General features: G+C 44.2%; 1 protein-coding gene across 3 annotated transcripts in view; it reads left to right on the plus strand.

The window, feature by feature from the left end:
• Positions 1-27,797, plus strand: part of Tmtc3 (Transmembrane O-mannosyltransferase targeting cadherins 3) — a 789,094-nt gene that overhangs the window by 578,562 nt on the left and 182,735 nt on the right. For all 3 annotated transcript variants that reach the window (XM_050185292.3, XM_050185293.3, XM_055074786.2), the window contains one exon: positions 881-996. In XM_050185292.3, the coding sequence (XP_050041249.2) occupies positions 881-996 (116 nt within the window). The remainder of the gene's footprint in view (positions 1-880; positions 997-27,797) is intronic.

The following is a 27,797-nucleotide window of genomic DNA, read 5'->3' on the forward strand; positions in this document are numbered from 1 at the left end:
CCCCGTTTTAAGGTTTGCGGTTTCATTGCCTTCAACTAAAGTTAATTCAACTACTCGAAAGAGGCAGTGTCGCTGGAAATTGGGCCGTGATTCTACAACGTCGCGCAAATCTGCTAGGCTTTTCAAAGCCGTTGGAGAACTGTCCGCTTCAAATACAATGCAGTTTCAACCATAAGCTTGCTGCCACTGCTGCGGACCCTCCGTAGTGACGTTGCGCTGCTGAGCTCCGGCTTCAATCCCGGCCGCACTGCGGGGGCGGCGGAGCACGCTCGTGCCCCTGCGCAGTGGATCACAGAAGGGACCGAATCCCTCGCGCAACTTAGGCACATGAAGCCCCAACATTTATTCTAATTTTCAGCCGCTTTTAGACCGCTGCCCTATGTCTTTGGTTCCAGCTCTGGCTGCATCGTTACGTAAGAAACTAAAGACACCGAAACCGTGATTCACCGGAAACAACTCATCGAAGGAAAAGTGTAATTGTAGTGTCGTGCCTGCATGAGAAATTTGCAAAACTTTAAAAGGGATTTGCGTCTATCTTGTGCTATGCGACGTCAGTGCACGAAATTTAAAAACTGCCGAGATGGCTTCTGTAATTATACTTAGGAGTGTCAACTACGTTCTAGAACTTATGCAGGGAGATTTCTTGCTAGACCTTTGATTCGTCTCGAAAGGGATAAGCAATGACCTGAGGCTTGTTAGAACTAAAACAAATTTGGGTAACGGACGTCGTCCAAAAGGCCTGTCCTTGCGCCTGTCTGTGTTTCACTGCTTCATTTCTTCTTTCTGCACACGGTGAGGGTCGTTCCCTTCGAGCTAGAATAAGCGTCCGCCGGGTGCGCACGTGTAACGGACCCTTGTTCCTCTTCTATTCCGTGAACAGAGTGGCGCCCTCTTGCGGCGTGCGTGGCCCTCGTGGTGGTGGCGACGCTCTGCAAGGAGCAAGGCATCACCGTGGTCGCCGTCTGCTTCACCTACGAGATATTCGTCGTTCAGGAGGTCAGTGCCCTCAATTAGTAGAACAATGTATCGAATGCTCCTGCGTGAGCTTGCCTCTCCAGTACATTGAGCGCCGCAACGGCTCAGTGAATATCTATGCAACGCCTGCTGAAACACGCGAGCCACAAGCGTGGAACACGCTAAACACCTCGCGTGCAGCCACGGGCTCCGCAGCTCCATCGTTCGGGCGATCCTGGGGTCGTACACTCTTAGGCAAAGTTACACCCTTTGGAGTGCCCCTTCTGCCACACAACGATTGTCGTCATCTGCCTTGATGCGTTTCCTTTCTTTAACGCGGCGAGTCCGGTACTTTCCAGTAACGGACGGCATGCGCGTTATCAGCATGATAGCATTCCCGACAGGAAAGTAGCGGGAACGGCGTTTTCAAGAAAGGAAACGCATCGAGGCAGATAACGGTTATTGTTGAGTGGCAGAAGGGGCACTACAAAGAGTGTAACTTTGCCTAAGAGTGTGAAGAGTGTGAAGCCTAAGAGGTCACAAAACCTCCCTCAAGGGCGACACACACGCTTATTGGCGTGTGTTTATTGTTACCGCGGAGATAATTTTCTATGACAACAGGACACGATCGCTGTCTTGTGGCTATCCCAGCAGGGTTCTGGCACACTACAACTAGCTGGTTTTGACTATGTTTATGTGCAAGGACAGGTTGTCCCTAGCTGAGCGAAGGTATATTTTGCAAACAAAAGCCGCGAACAAAACGGATACTTTTGAGGACGGTATCTCATGCGTGTTTTGGTGACACAATTGATCACTTATACGTGTATCCTCATGTTTTTTATGCGTATATGCCGTCTCTTAAACCTGCAGAACACAGGTTATCACTAATGAAACTGCGGCAATGCTGGTATTTCCTTTGCGCACTCACAACAGCGTTCGTGTTTTATGCGCGTGCAGCCCTGCTGCTCGTGCACTTAGCTGTCTGCGTGTCTAGAGCAAGTTACGGCTATTAATTTAGTTCAATAATACACCGCTGAGTTCAACCTCTGTGCTTTATACGCGCATAGGAAACTCGCCGCCCGTATCACCGTCATGTCTCTACATATGTCGTTTTAAATAAATAAAGTTGTGGTTTCATGAGCTATATTATCGGTGATGTTCAAATCGTGAACACATTCTTGCAGTTCTTCATTAAGGCGGGTGCAGATGAAAAAAAAAACGACGCATGCTTTTACGTTTATCACGTCTTTTTTTACATTTTTCATTTATTTATAACATGCGCTTTTACATTGATCATTTTCGTTGTGCTATCATATAGACCCTGATAAAGCTCGACTCTGTACAGTGCTTGTGCAATTTGAAAAAAAACTGTAGTGAGGGGATTTTACGGATGCGGGGGATCATGAGCTTTGTTCCAGGCCTGTACTTGTCCTGACGATGCCTGTTTCCGCAGGCGGCCAGTTACCACTTGTTTTTCTCAACGCGTCGTAAGCAGATGCTGGCGGCAAGGTCGCTTGTGATTTTCACAGAACCTCACGTAATGTAGCAGGCGGGTTCCTTGTCCACCTTGCTTCGGCCGCGCTTCTCCATTCCGCGCATATACTGCACTGCGTCAGCCGCTGTCAACTTGCTCTCCTTGCCAGGTCATGCCTATGCGGAAAATGCTGCGGTGCTCTTCCGGTTTCCTTTGGCTTTCCCTTCTCTCTCGCCAACGCGCCGTCGCATGCATGCGGGAGTTTGATGCCTTTTTCCACGCCTGGTTTCGTGCTCCTTTAACGCATTACTCAGCAGGTTCAAGGATCAGCTTTTATGGAGAAATGTCGCGTAGTTACCGCGATTTTTCTGAAAATCTGTATGAACTTAAATGTCTACGCTAGCGAGATGGAAAGGCGAGTTGTTTGCTACACAAGTCAGGAATCTACATCGGATCAAACGTTGCTCCTCGCCTTAGTCATTTGTATCGATTTGTAAATAGGCAAAGTTGATCTTGAGCAATGACGAATTCGGCAAATTGCACCGCTGCTAATCGTGGCGCCTTGATGCTCTGTTTCATCCGATCATCGTCGCACGAGGGCGACTTGTCGAGGATGCCATTAGACTTGCGCAAGTTCTGCTTCGCAGGTGCGTGATTTCTGGATGAAATAACACATTTATTTATATAACAAAATTAAATAACATTCCAAATCGCAGAGTTAGAATACAGATGGACAATCAGCGACACTGCCTTGGCACTTGCAGATTCTGGTTCGCGTTCGCGTATATATGTCTTGCTTTCTTTAATTCTCCCAGTGCTCGCTCCACGTCATCAATAGTCAAGCGCCTTCTATAAACGTTCCGTGAAAACAGTACGACAACCACAAATGAGGTTATGCGCCGGAAATTCCTGCAGACTGCACTCAGTAGAAACATTCCGAAGCTATTTCTTTCTTTATTTATTTATTTATTTATTTATTTTACAATACTGCCGCTCTCAGCCGAGAGCCTAGCAGACGGGCATGAACACTTTCTTTTCCCTCCATAAATACATGTGCGAGCTACACAAAGAATGAAAAAGCAACAATATTCAACAAAATACAAAAGATAAGGCAGATAAGCTATACAACAGCACACTAAACAAAGCAGAATAAAATGAACAACAACCGGGGCATATCATAGTCAAAGCAAAAACGTGAAGTATTTGGAAATAAACAAGTGTATACATTTTTTTTTTCTATGTACTGTTAGTTTAACATAAAGAGAATAGGGAACAAACATGAGAAATCATTAATAATCTCTTGTGATGAGGTCTAGTTGTGAAACGAACAGGGATAAAGAATTTGTCGCTGTTAATGACGAGTTAAGTTCGTTCCATTCTCTGATTACTCGAGGAAAGAATGAGTACCTGAATGCGTCATTAGAAAAGGAATACTCGGTTAGCGTATGTTCGTGTTGATGCCGTGTTATTCTAGATTGCGAATATGAAATGTACCGGGTGATATCAATTTTATACTGACGGTGCAGCATTTGAAACAGAAATTTGAGTCGACCTTGTTTCGCTCTCGTCGATAATGTGTTGAGGCCTGAGGAAGCTAAGAGACGTGAAGGTGAGTCAGTAGTACGATATTTGTTATGAATGAACCTTGCGGCTTTTCTTTGTACACCTTCAAGTTTAGCTATGTTAGTTGCTGTGTAAGGAAACCAAATTGTGTTAGCGTATTCTAAAATAGGTCTCACAAATGTTTTGTAGGCCAGAAGCTTAATGTTCGTTGGAGCGATCTTTAGGCGTCTTTTTAGATAAAATAGCTTTCGTAGTGCAGTAGTTGTAATGTTAGTTATGTGTGTTTCCCAATTGAGGTTTGATGTCAGCGTTATCCCTAAATATTTCTGTTGCTCAACCATGGAAAGAGGCGTGCCATTTACGATATAGGTGAAATGAGAGGGTTGCTTTTTTCTTGTTATTGTCATTGCCACTGATTTATTGACGTTAATAGGCATTTGCCACTGGGAGCACCACTCGGCTAGCGTGTTAAGGGAATCAGAAAGATCGAGATGGTCGTTATGGCTGTTAATTTCTTTATATATCACACAGTCATCCGCGAAGAGTTTGATTTTGCATCCTATATTATTGGTTATATCGTTAATAAAGATCAGAAATAACAGCGGCCCGAGTACCGAGCCTTGTGGTACTCCAGATGTGACAGGAACGACATCAGATGGCATGTGGTCAAACATAACAAATTGTGAGCGGTGTGTTAGAAAAGCTGTTATCCAAGCAGAAACTTCTCCTTTCCCGATGGCATGCTCCACTTTTGCAATTAGCTTAGTGTGACTCACGCAATCAAAAGCTTTAGATAAGTCAAGTAAAATCATGTCAATTTGAGAACGATTATTAATACTAAGAGCAAGGTCATGAACTACCTCTGTTAGTTAAGTGATGGTTGATAGCCAGATCGAAAACCATGCTGGTGAGGCGATAGGATGTTTTCACGTTCTAGAAATACTGTCATGTGTTTTAGAATGATATGTTCTAGTATTTTGCATGAAGTGCTGGTGAGAGATATGGGTCTAAAATTGGCAACGTTATTTTTGTCTCCTTTCTTGTGGATCGGTATTATTTTAGCCTTTTTCCAGTCGCGTGGTAGATTAGAAGTTGCTAGTGATTTACGAAAAATGTGTCCCAGATATCTACTGCACCACTCAGCATATTTTTTTAGGAATTCGTTTGGAATTTCGTCAGGCCCGTTTGATTTCTTAGGGTCAATGTTGAGGAGAAGATTGTGGATGCCGGCGTCCGTTATTATTAACCGATCAAGCACTGACGTACAGGATGGTGGAAGAGGGGGGAGTGTACCATTGTCTTCCGTGAAGACTGATTTGAAGAAATTGTTATATTTGTTTGCTGTTGCACTTTTTTCTTCTTCAGTTAGTTTGGTTGTTGTCTGCTCGGTACTGCGCAGATGTTTCCAGAATCTTTGTGGGTTATTTTTTAGGAAGCTAGCAAGAGTGACACTGTAGTAATATTGTTTCGAATCTTTTAGTTTCTGCTTGAAATGCATAACTGCAGATTTTAACTTCAAGGTTGTAGATGGTTTTGGGTTATTCTTGTTTGCCTTACGAAGCCGATTTGCGCGCCGTTTAGCATGGATGATTTCGCGTGTGATCCATGGATTCTTAAGGTGCTGTTTTTTCTTTTGCATTGGAATATAATTAGTTATACAGTGCAGGACAATGCTCTTAAAATGTAGCCACAATGCATCTACATCAGTAGATTCCTGAGATGCTTTTTCCGAAAAGGAATCGAATTCATGAGACAGATAAGTTAGTATGCTGGCGTCATCTGCTTTATGAAAGTTAAAAAAGCTTTGTACTGTGGACTGGGTACTAATACAATGATCAAGCTGGAATGTGCACATAGGTATACTGTGATCAGATATTCCTTCAATAATGTCTATTTGTGCTTGACTTGTAGTAAAATGGTTGCTAAGAAATATGAGGTCGAGGATATTTTTCGTTGAGCCTTGAACGCGGGTAGGACGAGTGACAAGTTGATGTAGGTTAAAATTTAGCATTAAGTCTATTAGCACTTCTGAGGCTTCTGACGTATGATGCATTGTGGACCAATCTATGTCAGCTAGGTTAAAGTCGCCCGCAAAAATAATCCTGGATTGATGGGCATGACGCTGCATACATTTTTGAATTGCTGAAAGGCATGCACTGTCAGAGGAAGGGCTCCGATAAACGCAACCGGTTACGATTGACGTCCCGTCGCACAAAAGTTTGCAGAAAACGGCTTCAGCGTTGTTCACCTCGGGAAGAAGGACAAAGCGAAGACTGTTTTTTATCAGTAAGGCCACTCCTCCACCTCGTGAAGGTCGGTCTTTTTGGATGATTGTGTAGTTTGGCGGGGCAATCTCGTGGTCGAATATAGCGGGTGATAGCCATGTTTCCGTGATGGCCACGATTTCGGGCTCGTAATCGACTAGAAGGCTTTCCAAGGCTTCTGTTTTATTTAGGACACTGCGGGCGTTTACATTTATCAATGTTAATCTTTTGATTGTGCGGCTTGTGCCGCTTGTGCGGCTCTGCGGGTTATTCGGCGGTTTGTTTCTGCGTCGTTTTTTTGCATCGGTACTTTGTCCTTCTTCTCTTCGTCCCAAATATATGCGCGTTTGTTAATGTAAAGTTTGTCAAAAGAAAGTGATACTTTTTCCTTTTTTTCACGGTTTGGTTTTGCACTATCCCAAAGTTTCTTCCGTATGTCTCTTATTCTTTTAGAGAAGTCTTCACCAATTGAGTAGTCAGTTGTTTTTAGTTTGAAACCTCGGCTTAAGATTGCCACTTTTTGTCTGTAGTCAAGTAACTTCATTATTACCGGTCGAGTTTTATCTGTGGCGCGTTTCCCCAACCTATGTATACGCTCGATGGCAACTTTTTGTAGTCCCAGGGTGTCTTCGATAATGTCTTTGTTTACAGTTTGTTCCAACGACTCGCTAGTTTCATCGTTTTTTTCCTTTAGGCCATAGATAATTAGGTTAGATCGCCTACTGCGGTTTTCAAGGTCGTCAATTTTATGTTGAAGACTGTCTATTACTTCGCTCATACAGGCGATTTCTTGTAGACAGGATTCGACTCTATTTTCAAGGACTGCAAGGAGGTCAAGCTTGTTTTCTATATCTACTAAACGTTTTTCTTTAATATCTTTGATGTCGGCAGCAATATCCTTCAGCTGTTTTGAAATTTGGGTTAGATCGGGGCCAGGGTTAGTTTCAATATCACCACCTAATAGCAGCAATTTTGTCAAGGCCAAGGCGACATCAAAAACCAGGATACAAAACGGTGGGCACGGCAGCACTAGCAAGAAAGGGTCGCTTGAGCGGATGCAATATCCAAAATCCTTTCTCACCTGTACAATGAATGCAAACGGGTTAGCGTGCCGCATACTGGTAGTGCCACCGTGCCCAGTGGCCGAGTCGAGGAGGCTCGCCGCAGACTATGGCACGATTTTCTCTTCTAATGATGAATTTCACGAGGCCATTGCATATGTGACTAAAAGTACGAACATGTACTCAACAATTGCCTAAACAAAGCAGATCTGATCCACTTTGTACGCTAATATTGCTCGACAACAATGTGGGCTATCCGATTTCGCCGAAGCCTTTCTGGAACTTCCTTACGAACATTCTGAAGTCTTAAAAAACAGGATAGCCCACGTCGCGCCTCAAGCGCTCAGTGTTCTGAGCAAACCGCGTGCGCAAGACGAGCATAATAAGCTAAGCCGGGCACATGTTTACTGGAACCCTCTTGTTACCCACTGTGTGAAATGGTTCTCCGCTTTTCTTACATTCCGTACAAAGCAGCATAAACCATGGAACAAGGCTGAAGCCCTGTGTGCACAGTGGCGGTCAATATACGCTGAAACAAGGCACCCGTGATCGAAGGGACTCCGAAACTGTACGGTGGAGCCGACTTAGGAAGAACTGACGTAATAAAAGTTAGTAATTTGAACGTACTTAGTTCTCCTGCCTTTTTGTTTGTCGGCGCCGCTGTGAAATCTTGAGGCCCCGTCGACCAGGATTACCTTGCCTCAGCTCACATTGGAGCCGAATGTACCTTACGTTCACTGTCTGTCACACAAAATAAGGGGTCGACACGGGTTGAACGTTGTGTTTACTGCTGGCAAGAAGTGGTAAAGTATAATATGCGCCGCCGTGCAGAGAAGTAAAGAGCAGTTGAGCGGGACAATAACACGTGGCATGTGTTCAACACGTAAAGAAGTTGTAGAATGCTGGCATGGATTGTTACGATCGGTCATTGGGGACAGCCAACGGCGAGCCTCCTGCTTTCCTGCGGCGAATCGCTTCAGCTTTGTGAAGCTGACAATGCGTCCCACCAGAAAGACCAGCGGCGACACCATGGTGAGACACGCTTGAGCAATGCGTGGTTGAGGGATGCCACTCGGCCGCCGACCACAACACTGGGACCAAGGAACTCCAGGAAAAGGGCATTTCTACGCCGTTTTCTTACAGTCGCTGCTGGCCGCCAAAGCCGATTGACAGACGACCCTTGGCTCCTGGGCCATCAAAGGAGCCAAGTTTCCCTACCTACGAGTACCCCCTCCTCACTTTGGGGCAGTGGACGGTGTGCGCCTGGGACGCTACTTCTCCCATAGTGTTCAGTGAACAAAGGCGCCGGACTGATACCCTCGCCCTCACGGCGGAGTGCTTCCTTCGGCGACTTTGGACTCTCTGGTTGTAGGAAGGCGCGACTGCAGATTTCCCTGGCCTAGGGATCTAGGGAGGACAAGGGGAACTTAAGCGGACTTTTACGGCTCCGCTGGTTTGCTCTCTGAAAACGATGTAGTAGCGCTCACATGTAGCTTAGGCGTGGTGCGATGCACTGGGCTCCGCGCCCCGGCCAGTGCGAGATTGACCATTACTTCCATTTTTATGGAAGTATGCCTCTCCTATGTAAATAAACCCCCTGTTCCGTTTCTCCAACCTCTCGACCTCGTGCTCATCACGAAAAAAATCAACCCTCGTCAAGAAGGCTCGGACGGCGCGGCGTGGGCCCTCGTACCCTCCGTGGGACACGCGTCCTGGTAGCGTAGGGCAGCCTCCCGCTACGAGACCCACCGGCGGCGTGGGCTAGAGAGAGTGGCCCTCGGTGTGACGTCAGACTCCGAGGCGACGACCCTCGAATACTACGTGGTGTATGCTCAAGAAAATTGTGTTAGCGTTCGTCGCTCTTTTGCGAGCAGACAGGTAATTGCCACAATAGGAGATCGAATATGACCACAAGCGGTAGGTTACCACTGAAATGCCGTCTAATTTCTATTTTCTTTCTTTATCTTTCTTCTTTTTTAGGTCGCATGTCTAATTGTATACTCCTAGTAGAACTTCAAGCAGCGCGAAGAAGACGAAGACAACAATCGAAAACACCGACTGTAAAATTTATTGAAAGAACACTCAGTTTTTATAAAATGTCAAAAACCACCAATAAACGAAAGGTTGAAACGCATGCTGTAAGATTTGTCAGTCGTAGCTGTAGGGAAGGACCATAGAGCGACAGGACTAGGCGAGCAGGATTTAATTACATTATTTACATCTTAGACAAGACATACATCGACAGTCTAGCGTGACTCTCAAATGGAGCCCGCAAGACGACGCACACAGCAAACAGCTTACGAGCACACAGCTCACTAGTACATTCCGAGCATGACAACAAGCACTCAGCTCACTACGACGAGCACACAACGAGCACACTCTAGCAGCCGACAATCGCTGCTTATAAGCTCTCCCCTCGACGTCATAGTTCGGCGTCATCGTTCGACGTCACTGAAGATGACCCGCCCTTTTGGAGGACGATGACGGCCTTTCTACTTGGATGCGGGCCTCTCTACTTGGATGCGGGCCTCTCTACTTGGAAGAGGGCCTCTCTACTTGGATGAGGGCCTCTCTACTTGTAGGACGATGACGGCCTCTCTACTTGGAGAACGATGACGGTCTCTCTACTTGGATGCGGGCCTCTCTTCTTGGAGGAGGGCCTCTCTACTTGGATAAGGGCCTCTCTACTTGGATCAGGGCCTCTCTACTTGTAGGACGATGACGGCCTCTCTACTTGGATGTGGGCCTCTCTACTTGGAGGAGGGTGAGTGCTCTCGAAAAGCCCATGGGGAAGTTCCGCAAATTACCTTCCCTCGAGAACTCCCCTGAGCTGACCCCTCACCACGTGGCCGCCGGTTATCTGCAGTTCTCTGAAGTGCGCCCCGTCCGGTTGGATTGGAACACGTGCAGCGGGCTGAAATAGCTGCAGGCCGGTCCTAACAGCTCCTCCATGGCCCGGAAAATCTCGCCTGGCCAGTGCTGGTAACAGCTAAGCAAGAAGAGAATGGCTGGCGAGCAAGACGATGGCTTTGCTCTCTGCAACCCCTGCGCACTTGGAATGCCTTCAACCATCTCACAACAACTAGCACAGAAGAGTCGATCCCGGCAACACAATACCACTCAGCGTGCAAACGCCCGGAATCAGCTGGTAATCCACCAGGCCTCCTATCAAAATTTCCATGCAAGCCGCTCAACTGGGAAACCCAAATTCTGCCCCAAAATTTCGTGCCGCCAAAGCGAGCGTTCACGTTCCTCTTGAGTTCGACCAAACCCGACCGTCGCGCTGCACAAGAGTAAAGGTTCTCAAACATCCGAAGGCTCTCAAACATCAATACACAAACATAATTTAAGCAGTCGAACTTCGCGAACAGCCTGTTCTTATCATATCACAGTGGCGTACTCATCTCACGTACTGTTGCCACTGAACCGTCTGGCCAACTCCACAGGTACGTAATCACAAACGCGCTAGCTTTGTGGTCCCTATTCCGAACGCGTACTTGCATCATACGCAACCGTTTCATTACGCTTAATAACATTTGTTCCTTTAGTCCACACAGGACACGTTCCTTAAAAGAACAACCAAACTTGAACCTTCGAACAAATGTGTCTGCAAATAACTCGTTCCACGCGCGCTCACTAGAGAAGTCAGAATACGGCTGCCCTGAACACACACGAGCAACCCAGTCATAAATCTGCTTCCTTCCGTCCACACGGGACACGCGCTAATGGAACTGAGAACGCTTCTCAGTGCAAATGATGCACTTACTGAAAACCTACGCCGTTAACCTTAGAAAATAAAAAACGCATAAAAAAAGAAGGTTAACTAAAACACACGCGCGTTACCATAGGCCTCTCAACGATAACCTTGACACTCAGGTTACTCACATACAAAACAAAGAAAGCCTATCTACTTATTAATGAACACCTCGCGAAACTACATGTTTACTTAAAACGCGTCTTTCAAATCTCGAGCTTCTCAAACAAAACATAAACAGAGCTCATACCTTACATATTGAAAGAAACTTGAATCGCGAAAATTGTCCGAGTGCTCAAAAATAAAACAACATGCTTTACTTCCACGGAAGCTCTCTTGGCCTCCGGTTCCAAATGTTTACGACTGACTCATACTTTGAGCCGTAGCCGAGGTGGTCGCGGTTTGAAAGCTTTCTAGCTACCCAGGTACAACAAAAGGGCTGATTCACTATCAGCTCCCCCAAGACGTTACAGTCTCCTGCCAATTTGCTTCCTGGCGCCCCTCTTTCCTCACAAACTAGAGTGACCGCGTCGCGATTCCCCACCTGGTCTCGTCTTGCCACCTTGCACTTCTTTGTACTACACGCTGAGCGTCGAAAAGAACGACGGAACGACGAGGAATATAACTGCCCCGTGCCCTTTGCCCGCGTCCGTGCAGAACATGCTTCTCGGTCTCCTTTTGACCGGTGGCTCGAACGTGTTTGACGCGTCAACATCGTCCGTGACGACCGCACCTTTCTTTTCTCCGCGCCCTGCCTTTTCGCGCCTGTCGCTGTCTTTGACTTCGCTACATTAGCCGACGCATTCCGACCTTTTCGGCGCTTCTTTCTGCGGCGCTTTCTCCTCGAACTCTTTTTCATGCCGTCATCTTGCACCTCGTGCTGGCCGTTACACATATCGTCGGCCAGGATTGGTCTCTTACCCGCACAGTCTGAATGATCCTTAACTAAATCATTCCTCTCTTGGTTACCTAGACAGGCGGAGAGCCGCACCGATCCCTGAACAATGCAGTTGTTCCCTCGTGAGCTACGGAGCTCGCCATCCCGAGAACTACTTTCAACTGCATCGTCCAGCTGGCACTTCTCTTCGGCACGGAGATCTGACTCGACATGGGTGCTCGTGTCTGTCATGTCCGTAGTACCCTGTACCTCGCTAACGACCTTGCTACCATGAGATGCGACGCACACGCGCGGTAACTGTGTCAATTTTTTCGCAGCTGGCCTAGCTGTCTCTACAGTCCTCTGTTGGCACAGCACCTCGTCGCTCTCACTCTGGCCTTTAACGGCCTCTGCTGCCACTAAGGCATTGTTAGCTGCTAGCACTTCGAGTTCACCTGTGAACGTGCTGCTACTCTCACAGGTACTACTACTTTTCTCGGCTTTCGACGAAAATGTGCAATCTACTTCCTCACACTTTCGCTGCGTGCAGCCTACAGATTTCTCCAACCGCGTTTGACTTAGTTCGATTGCCTTCTCTAAACCTTGAATCTCTTCGTTCAATGTATCAATGTACTGCCTCGTTACTGCTGTTAGGCCTTCTTCCTGAGAAATTCTTTTCAGTTCCTGCCTAGCTTTTTCCTGTTCTTGCTTAAATTCTTCCTGTTCTTGCCTAATTGCTTCCTGTTCCCGTTTTTTGCTTAGAATTCGGTTACCCATTTCTTCGATGAATTTCAAATCATTGTTACTTTCTAGAATGGTTTTACGAATCTCGGATTCCTTCAAGTCCTCCTCTACGTCTACCTGGATCTCTTCACACAACCACAACAGGTCAGCCCTCGTCAAACACATTAGGAATATGGTCGCTGCTTTAAGCTTTGGCTCTGCTGTCACACAATACTTGCTGCGATACCCACGCAAATCAAAATACAAGTAAAAGATCCCAGAGAATCAAATCCAAAAACATAGAGAAATGGAAGCCTGGTAAATCTTACAGCCAAAACCAAACGCTTACCCACTGAAGCAGCACCCTATCACCAGTCCTTCTCCGCCGTACCCAGTCAGTTGCAAGAGGTGGTTAATCCCAAGTCGCCTCCAACTTGATCAGGATACCGGTCGGTCACCATGTGCCAACGTCCGTCAGCTGCCGTTGCTGTCTCCGAGTCGTAGGTCGATTTAGGAGCCGTAGGCCGATCTCACCGCTGCCATTCAGTTGTAAGATTTGTCAGTCGTAGCTGTAGGGAAGGACCTTGGGGCGACAGGACTAGGCGAGCAGGATTTAATTACATTATTTACATCTTAGACAAGACATACATCGACAGTCTAGCGTGACTCTCAAATGGAGCCCGCAAGACGACGCACACAGCAAACAGCTTACGAGCACACAGCTCACTTGTACATTTCGAGCATGACAACGAGCACTCAGCTCACTACGACGAGCACACAATGAGCACACTCTAGCAGCCGACAATCGCTGCTTATGAGCTCTCCGCTCGACGTCATCGTTCGACGTCACTGAAGATGACCCGCCCTTTTGGAGGACGATGACGGCCTCTCTACTTGGATGCGGGCCTCTCTACTTGGAGGAGGGTCTCTCTGCTTGGATGAGGGCCTCTCTACTTGTAGGACGATGACGGCCTCTCTACTTGGATGCGGGCCTCTCTACTTGGAGGAGGGCCTCTCTACTTGAAGGAGGGCCTCTCTACTTGGAGGAGGGTGAGTGCTCTCGAAAAGCGCATGGAGAGGTTCCGCAAATTACCTCCCCTCGAGAACTCCCCTGAGTTGACCCCTCGCCACGTGGCTGCCGGTTATCCGCAGTTCTCTGAAGTGCGCCCGTCCGGTTGGATTGGAACACGTGCAGCGGGCTGAAATAGCTGCAGGCCGATCCTAACAATGCGCACTGCCTACAAGTACAGGTGCTTATCTAAAAAATCCCAAAAGTTAGATAACCACCGATGCTTGTAGGCAGTACGCACTCGTTTCAACCTTTTGGTTATTGGTGTTTTTTGACATGCTATAAAAACTTTGTGATCTTCCAATAAGTTTTCCAGTTGGTGGTACAGCGCTCGTCATGCTGTGTGTGTTTTCGATTGTTGTCTTCGTCTTCTACGAAACTATTACGATACTGTACAGTATCGTTATCTGGCCTATAGAAAAGTACAAGAACAAGGTCTCTAAACAACTGAGCAACTACACCCATTAGAGAAAACTCGACTCTAACCCAACTTCAGACTACAGCAATACTGTGAAAAACACAATACCGAAGCTCCTGTCCAGGGAACTAATCACGCAATCAGAATATTGCTTCATGATGCCCAAGAACATAAAAGTAGGCCGCTTTTAACTTCTTCCTAAAATACGCAAAGTTCCGGTCGAAGGAATGTTTACAGCAGAAATCCCAGGTCGGCCTATTGCGTCTACTAACAACACACCTATACTGAGACACTATCTAAATTCTTAAATTACCACCTGTCAAACATCGCCACCACCCTCCCATCTTTCTTTCAAGACACGCAGCACTTCTAGCGAATTATCGACGGCATCAACGCCAACCGAATCCTTTGCGACCGCGCTATTCTCTTCAAGTAGGATGTTGTTCTTTTGCAGAATATTGAGATGTGATAAACTATATGTCAGTGACTGCTTGCCCTATGTTGTGCGGCAGAAAGGTATACTAGGTACACACCATGACATTTTGTCCCGTGTATTATGCGAAGCATAGTACTAGAGCTCAACCCAGCTCCTCAGGCGCGGCGGTGTCGCCTTCAATGACCTTTAGTGACCCCATGCCATACCACGTGACACCGTGACGTCATGACAGAGGAGAAACGGGGCTCCAACTCGCGCCGTCGCCTTCAAGGCTGACCACGTGACACCGTGACGTCACGACAGAGGGGAAACGGGGCTCCAACTCGCGCCCTCGCTCGCGGCGTCGCGGCAGTATATAAGCAGCTGCGCTTGTTTCTAGGTGGCTTTGGCTCAACTCTTGCAAGATGGGCTGGGTGGGAATCGAACCAGGGTCTCCGGAGTGTGAGACGGAGACGCTACCACTGAGCCACGAGTACGATGCTTCAAAGCGGTACAAAAGCGCCTCTAGTGAATGCGGTGTTGCCTTAGAAACGAGCTGTTTCTAAGGCTCAGGCGTGCGTCGCTTGCTCAGGCGCACATTTTGTTGCCGCGCCGAACACAACGCTGCGTTGTGTTCGGCGCGAACGCTGCGTTGCTCGACGCTCACCGCGTCCAATGCGGAGCGCGTAGTCGCTGCGCCGTAGCCCATTGTCTTACACCCCTTGGCGGGTCGACGGGAACGCTGTCGCGTTCCACTCTTGAAGGCGAAGCAGAGTAACGCATGAGTTGTTTCTTCGTCTAGCCGAACCAAATATAGCCAAGCAACAGCAGTTCACCAGGCTAAACAGTGGTTCAACAACTAAAATAAAGGCTAGTATGCTTCGCATCCTGGGCTTAACCTTAGCTAAGCCACAGCCATTTTTTTGTAGGATAGAATCGAACGAGTCAGGTTGAGACTTACTAAAAAGAACTCATTCTTAGTAGAAACAGCGTTTTTATACATAGAGATTAACTTGAATGGGAATTAATGTGAGGAGGAGGAAAGGGAAAACATTTATTAAAAAAAAGGAAAGGACACGCCGGTGTCTTTCTGCTTGTGCGGGAGGCGCCCTTAGTCCAGGGCTCCTGCGGCTCTTGCTGTCTCCCGGGCCCTCCACACCAGTTGTTGCTGGTTACGAGGGTCCGAACTAGTCAGCACGGCCTCCCACTGCTCGGGTGTGGTGTTGGGTATTTGCGGGGCTGCCTTGACTTTGGGGTACGCCCATGTTGTGTGATATAGGTAGACGTAGTCTTTGGAAAGGGGACATTTGTATGAGTATAGTGTAGGGTGTATTGCGTGTAGTCTGCTTAAATGTGGGTATGTATTGGTTTGTAATGCGAAATGCAAGAAATGTATTGCAAAAATGACTTTTTCCAAACACAGAGGCCGTATCTTGTGTTCTGCACGCAAACTAAAACGGTCGGGTTTTCCGATTAGCGGGGATTTTTCGCCAGCTACCCGGTAGGCAAGAAAGCAGCTAGTTGCTTTTCCAAAACAGAAGCTAAGCCGTTTACGTTGTCAAACGATCGACTACGCATTGGGGACGCCATTTATATTTCTGATAGCGCTCGCAATATAGTTTTTCCTTGTGTTAAATAGCGGCAAAGCACACTGCATGATGTGAACCGCAGGAAGTCAAAGCCACCTGTCATCGCACTATCATTATCAATATCTTCCACTAATATCCGAAGCCTGTTGCCTAAACGCGACGATATTGCCTAATTTCTTGATGACTTCGGTTCAGATATTCTTGTTCTTACTGAAACATGGCTACACCCTGAAATAACATTTAATGAAATATTTCCGCATCATAGCACATTTAACATTTTAAGGTGTGATCGCACGGAAAAGAGAGGGGGTGGCGTACTCCCTGGTATCAAAAGAACAGTTATCTCGCAAGTTATTAATGTAGATTCCAGTATTGAGAGAGTATGGGCTGAATGTCAAACCTACAGAAACAAGCTACTGATGGGATGTTGTTATCGTCCTCCCGATACAAACCAGTACTTTCTTGTCGAACTGCGCAATAGTACTTCTAAAGCCCTCGAGCTTTGTCAAGCTGATATCGTCTATGTTTTTGGCGACTTGAGTTTTCCTTTGATCGACTGGAATAACTTATCATCCTCTTCTCATACATCAATGGAGTTCATTTCTTTAATGTTAGATTTCAATTTATTCTAAATAATTACCCAGCTTACCCGTGGCACTAACATTTTAGATTTAGTTTTCACTAACGCCCCTGAAGCAGTTGGTGAAGCTGTTTGCTTAGACGGTTTCAGCGATCACAAGCTACTACAACTTACTCTTAACATCCCCTTGAAATTTACAGGTGTCTCAAACAAAACCATCCGTGATTACAACAGAGGAGACTATGGCAATATTAACAAAGAGCTTGAGACATTTCTTTCTGGCACCTTTTTAGCTTCGTTTTCTGCTCGGTCAGTCAACGAAAACTGGCTTCTATTTAAAGAAAAGCTGTGTGCTTTAGTGGAAACGTATATCCCCCAAATCAGAATAACAGGCGATAGACAGAACCCTTGGTTCACCAAGTACCTTCGACGGCTAAGAAACAAGAAGAAAAGGCTATACGCAACTGCAAAGCGTAAAAACTCACCCGTGGTATTAGATAAATATAACTCATTTTTGAAAGTTCACTGCTCATCTTTAAGAGAGGCCAAAGAAAAATACTACTCTGAAGATCTACCTTCACTGCTTAAAAACAACCCCCAAAAATTCTGGCAGGCGATTTCACCCAATAGTGGCTCGCATCACATTTCACTAAGTGATGGTAATCAAGCTCCAATCAGTGACAAGGAATGTCCAGTCGTGTTTAATGCATTTTTTTCATCCCTATTCACAATAGAAGACCATTCAAATCTGCCGGAAGTCACTGATCTAGATTGCCAGTACATGCAATCCATCGATGTAACAGAGGATGGTATCACAGGTCTCATGAATAACGTTAAGTTGACTACTTCTTCGGCTGTCAATAATATTAACTAAAACATCTTAAAGAATGCAGTCACGCTATCTAGCAAATTTTTATGCATTATTTTCCGCCAGTCGTTATCATCAGGCCAGCTTCCCTTAGACTGGAAAATTGCAAAAGTGATACCAGTACACAGAAGTGGTAGCAAGAATTCCTCAGAAAACTATCGTCCAATATCATTGACAAGTATTTGCTGCAACATGCTTGAACATATCATTGCATCTCACATATATCATCATCTGGAATCAAATAATCTTTTCTTTATTAACCAACATGGGTTTAGGAAAGGCTTGTCATTTGAGACGGAGTCACTAGAATTGACTACACTTGCATTTTAACATGGACCGTAATCTTCAGACAGATTGCTTTTTTTCTCGACTTCTCCAAAGCCTTCGACCGTGTGGCTCACTGCCGCTTAATTTCCAAGTTATCCGTTCTCAAATTAGACTGCTTAACACTCTCCTGGATTCGTAACTTCCTAACACATCGTCAGCAATTTACAGTCGTTAATAATTTTGCGTCACCCCTTGCATATGTCAGTTCCGGTGTACCGCAGGGTAGCGTACTGGGACCCTTGCTTTTTTCTTATTTACATCAATAATCTGCCCAATAACATCTCATCCTGCATGCGCGTTTTCGCCGATGATAGTATATTATATCGACCAATTCGCAGCCTTGATGACCATCGCATTCTTCAAGAGGACCTTCATCTCGTTACCAAATGATGTGAAGACTGGCAAATGAAACTTAACTCATCTAAATGCCAACTAATGACATTCACGCGAAAAACATCAATTCATAGTTTTTCCTATTATATAAAGACAAATATAGTATCTGAGGCATCAGCATATAAATATCTAGGCGTAAATCTTACAACGAGCCTTTCCTGGGCCTTTCACATTGCAACCATATGCGCAAACGCTTCCAGATCTCTTGGGTATTCAATTTCAATTTCAGTCTTTATTTTTCTCTTGAACAGAGAAGGAGACAGGACTAAAAGCTCGTAAGCTTGACAGAGGTCCTGCCCCCTTTATCAACTTGGCAGTACAGTACACAGGCATAGATTATCAATTTTCCACATAAACACTGAAACAAAATAACAAAACACTTTGTAAAAAGCAGCGCTGTGCATTGCAGCACAAACATAGGCATTAGAAAAACAAATAACTGATCATGGGGAAACTGAAAAAATAATAACAGGTATAGGTTTCAACTGAATGCAATATTACGTAATCTTGCTAAGAAAAACTCGCTTAATAACATCACTTGAATGCTGAAAGGGGTCAAACAATTCTTTGTTCAATATATTTAATAATACTGGAACAGTATAAGAAAGAGACTGCTCGGTATAATATGCCCTAGGCGTCGGCACTAACCAAATTTCTTTGTCTAGTCTGCAGGATATGCGTGTTTTTCTCAAGTTTTGCCAGATAACTAATATAATGTTCATCACCCTGTGAAGAGCGTTTATAAACCATTAAAAGTATATAATTGTATAAACTATAGATTGGCAGGATTTCATATTTTAAAAACAAGGCATGTGTGGGGGAGCAATAAGGAACACCAGCGATGCATCTTACAGCTCTTTTTTGAAGAAGGTGAAGCTTTGATAAATTTGTGACACCCGTAGTGCCCCAAATGGTACAACAATATTGCAAAAGAGAAAGAACTAATGAGTTGTATAGCAATAGCCTAACTTTGACAGGAAGAATACCGCGCAGGCGCAACATGACACCGACAGCTGAAGACACTTTTGATCTGATGTAGTGAACATGATCATTCCAAGTCAAATGCTTTGAAAATATAACGCCAAGGATTTTAACAGAATCTACCATTTCAACAGTATCAGAGCTTAAGAACACGTTCAACGGCCTAGAAATTATCTTTCCTTTTGGAAAGTACAATATTATTTTTGTCTTTTTAGAATTAATCTTCAAACAATTTGATTTTGCCCATGTATTTAATGCACTCAGTGTTTTGATTGCTTTCTCTTCAATGTCACTGTCTGATCTCCCGGTTATGAACACCGACGTGTCATCAGCGTAGGATACAATCTTTCCATCAGTTACACATTGCACAATATCATTTATATAGATTAAAAATAAGAGCGGTCCCAATATGCTTCCTTGGGGGACTCCTGCGTAAATATTTTGTATTGAAGACAACGAATTATTAAAGTCAACATATTGCGTTCTGTTCGACAAATAAGATTTCATAAGATCGTGAGATTTTCCTCGGACACCATAGTTTGCCAGTTCATGTAGTAAAATTCAGTGGTTTATCAAGTCAAAAGCCTTAGTAAAATCTATATATATGCCTGCACTTATTTCCTTATTTTGAAACATATCTATAATGATTTCTTTTTGAGTCAGTAATGCTGTTTCAGTGGATCGATTCTTTCGAAACCCGTGCGGAAAGTCAAGTAGCAGGTTATGTTTTTCAAAGAAAGATAGTACCCTACCGTGCATTAATTTTTATATACCCTTCGAGAACACTGACAGTATAGAAATTCGACGATAGTTACGAATCAAATTCTTGTCGCCGCTTTTAAGAGCCGGTATCGCTCGAGCCATTTGCAGTGCCTTTGGAAATACAGTGGTGGATAATATGAGATTGTAAATGTGAGTAACAGCGGGGCATATTAGGTGAAGAACATGTTTAATGGGCGCTATTTGGAGACTAGTTGCATCTACTGACTTGCTATTTTTATTATTACTTATGCACGAGAAAACTTCTGTGTAGTTCGTGGGCGCAACGAAAAGGGATGATGGACAGCTGCTTCCCTTCATGAATTGAACGTAATTTTGGCTGCACTCTACCTGACTCTGAGGTGCCTGTAAAATAAAGAAATTGTTGAAAGCGTCAGCTAAACAGGTCCCATAAATTCGTTTTCCTTCATGCTGAAATTTTTCCGAAGTATCACGGGTATTTTGTTGCAATAAGCAATTCAGTTTTCGCCAGATTACATCCGATCGCTGTTCTTCAGTGCTCCAAAATACATTTGTGAAATAGGCGTCTCGAGCTATTCTTAGTTTTGATGTTAGATTATTTCTGTACTTTTTTGAATTGCCGAAGCAAATCTCCATCTCTTGATTGTACAAACTGTGCGTACAATCGGTTCTTATGCTTGATCTTTTGGAGCAAGTCGGACGTCATCCAGGGTTTCCGTGCTTTTGATGGTGTGGCTGTCTTTCTCAGTGGAAAATGTGCATCATATATAACCTTGAATGTAGTGATGAAGTTAAGGTAAGCGGTATCACTTCTATCTTCCTCGAAAACGTGGTTCCATGTCTCTTGGCTAATCGCAGCAAGAAAGGATTCAAGATTTTGTTTTTTTCGTTATAGATTGTGTATCAATTATTTGCCTTTTGTAATTAACATGTACAGCCTTATCAGCTATCATGACGATTCCAAGATGATCACTAATGTCAGTATAAACTACGTCTGCAGTTACTAAATTACTGTCAACATTTGTAATGAATACATCTAATAAAGATTCACTTTCTAAAGTCACTCGCGTCGGCTTTGTTATTACGCTAAAGAAACCATTAGCAGCAATTAAATACTGGAGTTCTTTTTGGGATTGACTCAATGAAAGCATATTTATGTTAATATCGCCACCTAGAGCCATATCTATAGATTGATCAGATGCGTAGCTAAAAATCTTTTCAAGAAATTCAAAGAAGTCATTAATGGCGCCAGATGGTGGCCTGTAAATAACACAGAAAAGTTTGTTAGAACTCCGTAGAGTGAACACTTTGTAATCAGCAGTTGTCGTCGTGTATTCTACGACTATTTCGCACGATAATGTTCCTCTAAGCAGAAGCGTGACGCCGCCTCCCCTTTTATCTTCGCGGTTTTGAGAGAAGCACTGATAGCCAGGATGGTGAAATACAATTGATGCTGGTGTGTACCAGGTTTCAGTTAACATGATCGCTGTAAGTGACACTCCGAAAGTATGGAGTAGAACAGCTAATTATTTTTATTTATTTATTTAGTACCCACAGCGCCCATTCAGGCATTACAGTGGGGGGGGGGGGTACAGATGAAAAACAAGCATGAAAATTGCAGGTTTGCATAAATTTGTGTGAGTCCACAACACATTATTATAGGCCGACAAAAAAAAAGAAAAAAAAGCACACTGCTAAGTTGCACGCAGCCATGTCGGAAAAAGGCACGTTGCAGATGTCACATGTCACATTTGAAGAAAAAAAAAGCGTACATAAAGCACAATGATTACAGAGACTCATAATGAAATGCGAAAAAAAATCGAATAAGTTGCAAAAAAGAAAAGAAACAATGCAGTGATTAAGATACAGTGCGACAAGGTGAAAAAAGGAGGCACTAAAAGAAAATGTCATTTGCAGCTGGGATTGTTTATAGGTCATGATGATTGGTAGACGTGCACGGGATATTTACCAAGCCTTAGGGATAAAAAAATTCTATTGCTTTTAATGCAGAAAAGAACTTGTTAGGACAAGAAATTCCTCCAACTGAGGAAGGAAGTCGGTTCCACTGACTGATGGTTCTTGGGAAAAACGAGCTGCTAAAGGCCGATGTATTACATTTGTATTCTCTTATCTTCTGTTCATGATCTTTGCGTCTGATGTGTAGTGAGGCTGGTTTATGTACACGTCACACGGAATTCGAGTATGAGAGTGATATATGCTGTGTAAAAGCTTCAGTCGAAACGACGCTCTTCGGTGCTGGAGAGATTGCCAGTTTAGCATTGCCTTAGATTTAGTTGCACTAAACTGCCTGTCATACATTGCTATATCTAGTACATATCTTGCCACCATAGACTGAACTTTTTCTAGTCTTTCTTTGTTGGTTACTGATGAAGGATCCCACACAGGGCATGCGTATTCAAGCGCAGATCTTACATATGATTTATATAGTAACTCCCGGGTTTATTGTGGAAACGCACGTGTATTTCGTCGTAAAAATCCCAAGCTCCGACAAGCTCTGCCTACGGTATAATGCACATGCCGATTCCATGATAAAGAGGGGCAAAAGTAAACGCCTAGTTATTTATATATTCAAACACCATTTTTACTGGACAGCAGTTTATCGTACATTCAAATTTTCCAGGATTTTTTTTTTCTGGAGAACCTCATACACACCGTTTTCTCGAGATTCAGTTTCATTTCCCATCGCTCACACCACTCGTGTATGGCATATAAGTCGTTTTGAATTACGAAGCAGTCACTTTCACATGTAACTTTACGGTATAATATACAGTCATCTGCAGATAACCTAATATGGGACTGTACACTTTCATCAATGTCATTGATATAAAGTAGGAAGAGAAGGGGCCCCAGAACTGATCCCTGAGGTACCCCTGACGTAACATTACTTATTGCAGATTGTTCGCCGTTTACACTACATATTGTCGCCTCTCGCGTAAATATTCGGCGATCCACGCAATAATTTGGGATTAATATTAAAACTGGTTAGTTTTTGCAGCAACAGGTAATGTGAAACGGTGTCGAACGCTTTTTTAAAGTCAAGAAAAATTTACAGTCGACCGATGATTTGTCGTCTAGGGCTGCCGCTAAGACGTGTGAACTCTACTAGTTGTGTGACGTATGATAATCCTCGCCTAAATCCATGCTGATTTGGGTTAAATAAAGAATTACTGTCTATATGTTTGACCACTGCAGTATATAAAACATGCTCTAGAACTTTACTGCACACAGAAGTTAGTGAAATGGGACGGTAGTTATTAATAATGTTGCGCGGGCCAGTTTTATGTATAGGAGCAACCGATGCCATTTTCCAATCAGCCGGAAGTGAACTGTGTTCCAAGGACTTCTCAAAAATAATTTTCAAATACATTGACACTATGTGAGAGCAAGACTTCAACATAAAATTGGGTAAACAGTCAGGGCCCACAGCTTTTGCACAATTTAAATCACGAAGCAGCAATTCAATGCCCCAAGCTTCGATCACTATTTTAGGCATGGGTGTGGATTCGTGTTTCAACAATTTCAGATCTTTTCGAGAATCTCTTGGGGGCAGAGAACACTGAGGTAAAATAATGATTGAACAACTTGGCCTTTTCTGTGGCGTCGCAAATTGTAACATTGCCATCGGTCAAAGCGGGGATAGAAATGTTGTCTTTTTTATTTCGTTTTATATGCTTCCAAAGTTCCTTCGGACTTTTGCTTTATCTTACTTTCTATCGTTTTGAAGTAGGCTGATTTTGTTTGGATTGTAGCGTTGTTCACTTCCCGCGTTGCCAGTTTTAGTTTACAAAAGTTCTCTTTAGAAGGGTATCGTTTGAAGGAACGGTAAATTCTTTGCCTACGCTTCACTAAAACATTCAGTTCTTTAGTGCACCATGGCTTACTTCGATTACGCCTTCTAGTCAATACCCATGACGGAACAAACCGGTTGCGCAGTTCAAAGATTTTTTCTTTAAATAGAACCCATAGGTTTTCCACAGAGTACTCATCCGAAAGTGTTTCGAACACAACGAAATATGCTTCCAGTGAAGCATTGATTGCTTGGATATCAGCCTTGGCGTAATTGTACATGCACCGACTCTTCTCACTGTAAACGCTTACATGTTTCATATTTATTTCGCTTAGCACGACGTCATGATCACTTATCCCTGGCAATATTTCAGTGTTCTGCACCATTTCTGGCATATTTGTGAAAAAAAGATCTGGGATATGACTTCCTCGCGTAGGTTTCAGCACAGTTTGTCTTATGAAACGAGGTTCATGAAATCGGCAATTTCAGATGTGAAGCTAGGGGAGCTTCCAGAGGCTATCGCCTGTTCATTCCAGTTGAGATTAGGTAGATTAAAGTCCCCACCCACAATGACGTAATCGGATGTGATTTCTGTAGCTGTGGCAGTGAAATGACAATTCTCTGGCTGAACCAATTGGTGGCCGGTAAAAGGAGCAGACTGACAGGGATTTGCCGTTCGGGAGTTTCAGCTGACACCAAACAGCTTCAGTCCTATCCTCTATAGTATTTACGCGTGTAGAAGGGATGCGCTGGTCTACCAAGATAAATACACCACCTCCGTGTTAATTTCTATCTTTTCGATAAACTGTCAAGTTATCAGGAAATACTGCAGAGCTTGCTACGTCTTCATCGAGCCATGATTAGGTGCCAATAACTACACTAGGTTTGACCATGTGCACTAAATTGCTGAAAGCATCAACTTTGTTTTTAATGCTCCTACAGTTGACTACAAAAAAGAAAAGTAAAGTCGATAAGGAGTTATTGGGTCATTTGCACGCCACAACCTTGTCTTAAAGGTCATCATAGGTTGTACTTGATGCCGTCTATGTAGAGTATGTCATGCCTTAATTGCACACGTGCGTCCTTACTTTTGTGTTCCTGAGCAAACCGCCACAGGTATCGCCTTCTCTTGCGCACTGGCTCAGAAAAGTCTTCCGACATACTGATACCGGTATCTTTCAAATTCTTGGCCTTTCCTAAAATCAAATGTTTTTCTTTCAGAGACCCAAAACTTGCGATCAAGGATCGCGTTTTCCCTTCTCGAAATTTTCCAAGTCGATGGGCTTTTTCGATCGACTCAGAGTTAACTTGCAATTTTGTTGCGCATACTTCCGTCAAAAGCAATTCAGATAATGACCAAGATTCGCGAATATTTGTATCAGGTATGCCGTAGAACACGAGGTTGTGCTGCCTACTACGATTTTCAAGATCATCAACCTTATTTTGGAGCAGCTGTATCACCCCGTGCTGTGCGTCATAGTGTGCGATACACTCAGTAACGGCGGATTCTAAGTTTGGTAATACTGACATTTTTGCTTCAATTGACGACACACGGGCAGTCAAATCATTTATAGCTGCCTTCTGTTCCGCTTGATTCGCCTCAATAGTATTAAGCTTTCGAACAATCACATTTTGCCCATCCAAAATTTTCTGTAGTGTCACATCAGTGCTAGGGCCGGGATTCATTTCAATATCACCACAGAGTATTAACAATAAGAAATAAAAGGCATAACGACGCAACAACAAAATGCGATGCCTTGAGCGGTTTCTGGCGTCGGAATGCATGCGTACACAGTTATACAGGATACGGGGTGGAACCGGCAGGATAAGAACTGCAAATGTTCTACGTTATATACATTCACTAACCTGCACGAGAAGCAGAACATACGTGAGCGGCATTGCCATAGCACTGCCGGTTCCACGCCCCAGAGGGACACTGCAGTCTGCCGCGTTTTGTAGGCCGGTGATAGTGGGTGTGAACCATGGTTCGTTGACTGTGGCTGGACATATGCCGGATTCCACTGGAGTAGACGTCACCGGTCCACGATCGCGTGCGTTGAAGATTTCGTCGCTGTTGCAGTTCATCTTCTTTGTTTGTTAAGGATCTGACGTTTAAATGAAAAACTGACAAAACAGATTTTTTTGGTTTCACTATATGCTTAATATTGTGTGGCTGATAACCCATGTCGAGAAACAAATTTTAGGTGTCTGCATGTATAACTACACAATTTGACGCAAATCATCAAACTCGGTGATCGCCATGACTGCTGAGGTATCCGTTCTGCGCACAAATATTTTACCATTCCGAGTCCATACATATTTCCACTGGCACTCCTTTTTCTTTGCATTTGCCGCACCGAAAAGTTTTTTCATGGAAGGGCTCAAGTGCTCAATAATGAAGATGGGGGTTTTGGGTTCAAGTTCAATGTCCTCTGAAGTTATCCTCAGCTTTCGAGCTTTCTCAAGAAAGCAGTCACGGACTGATCTACGAACAAACTGCACCACTATATTTGGCGCTTCTGTATTCCCCGTAGTTCGAACGCGGTGACAGACCTCGATGTCTCCACTTTCAAGGGGCATCTTAATAGCCTTCGCTATCTTTTTTGTGATATCCATGGCATTCTCGTCTTGCGTCCTCGGAACACCTTTCACTTCAACGTTGTGACACCGCATGTGCTGTTCATTTTGTAGAAGTTTCACTTCATGCTCTTGAACTTGAGCATGCAAAGCGTCTCGTTCCTTTTCTAGTTTTACTACGGATGTTCTTAGCTCTCCATTTTCCAATTCAACGCGGTTCACGGATGTATTTGTCGGAACTTGCGTGATTGCCCGTCTAACATCCGTAAATTAGCATTCGTATCTTTTGTACGCCCTCAGCGTGAGTTCGCGTCCCCTATATGGTCTCCCTACCATGAATACTTAATCCGCATGTTAGAAGCCATCCAAAACCGAGCTAGTCGATTTATTTCCCGAAATTACAGCTACCACTCAAGCATTACTCAAATAAAACTTGACCTTTCCCTTCAATCACTGAGTAGCCGACGTGACATAGCACTCCTGTCCTTGCTCCATAGATATGTTCACCAAATGAAGCCATCAAACTTGCCACTGGAACGCGCGTCTTGCACATCACGACGACTTTATAATGATTTAAGCCTCACTGGCATTTCTGGCAACAAAAACGCATTTAACTTCTCGGCTCTACCACGAGCGATTCGGTTATGGAATTTGCTTCCTAACAGCATTGTCGCTCAAATGGGCAATGATCAATTCAGACAACTACTGAAGCTACAGTTTTCATCATAACAAATATATTCATCTGCACATATGTCATGTCATATAATACGTGCCACATATGGGTCATGACTTTCTTTTGTTGTTGTTATTGTTGTTTCAATTTTGTTTGCTTTATGTGCTCGCGCTATGTACGTTATACTTCGCGCCAGTGTTACATCGCTTTTTATAGTACCGTGAATTGTACTTTTCATTCCTTTCCCGACAACTGTTTGTATTGATTTAGCGTTTTTATTTGTTACACTGTTTTGCAAGCACGTCATCATTAAAATATTTTTAGCTCTCACATTTTTTAGCGCTCATGTATCTGTTTTCTCTTGTCATTTGTTCAGTGACGCCCCCCTTACTCAATGCTCCCCTTGGGGCATGTAAGGTACTTTGAAATAAATAAATAAATAAATAAATAAATGTCGCCATGTTACGGCGTCTTCACGTGAGAGGGTCTTGTCTGGAGGTGGGTATTGTCGTCTTTTCAATTTGCGGAGTTGTAGTATAGCGTTGTATTGTAACTCTGATATTGTCATGATATTAAACCTTGCAAAGTAGGGACCCGTATGAGTACACCGCGGTACATTAGCTATTAATCTAATTGCTCGTTTTTGAGCAATTAGAATATTCATTTGGTTCTGCTTGGTTGTTGTCCC

Source organism: Dermacentor andersoni, chromosome 4 (assembly GCF_023375885.2).
Source record: "Dermacentor andersoni chromosome 4, qqDerAnde1_hic_scaffold, whole genome shotgun sequence".
In the NCBI taxonomy this organism is placed as follows: domain Eukaryota; kingdom Metazoa; phylum Arthropoda; class Arachnida; order Ixodida; family Ixodidae; genus Dermacentor; species Dermacentor andersoni.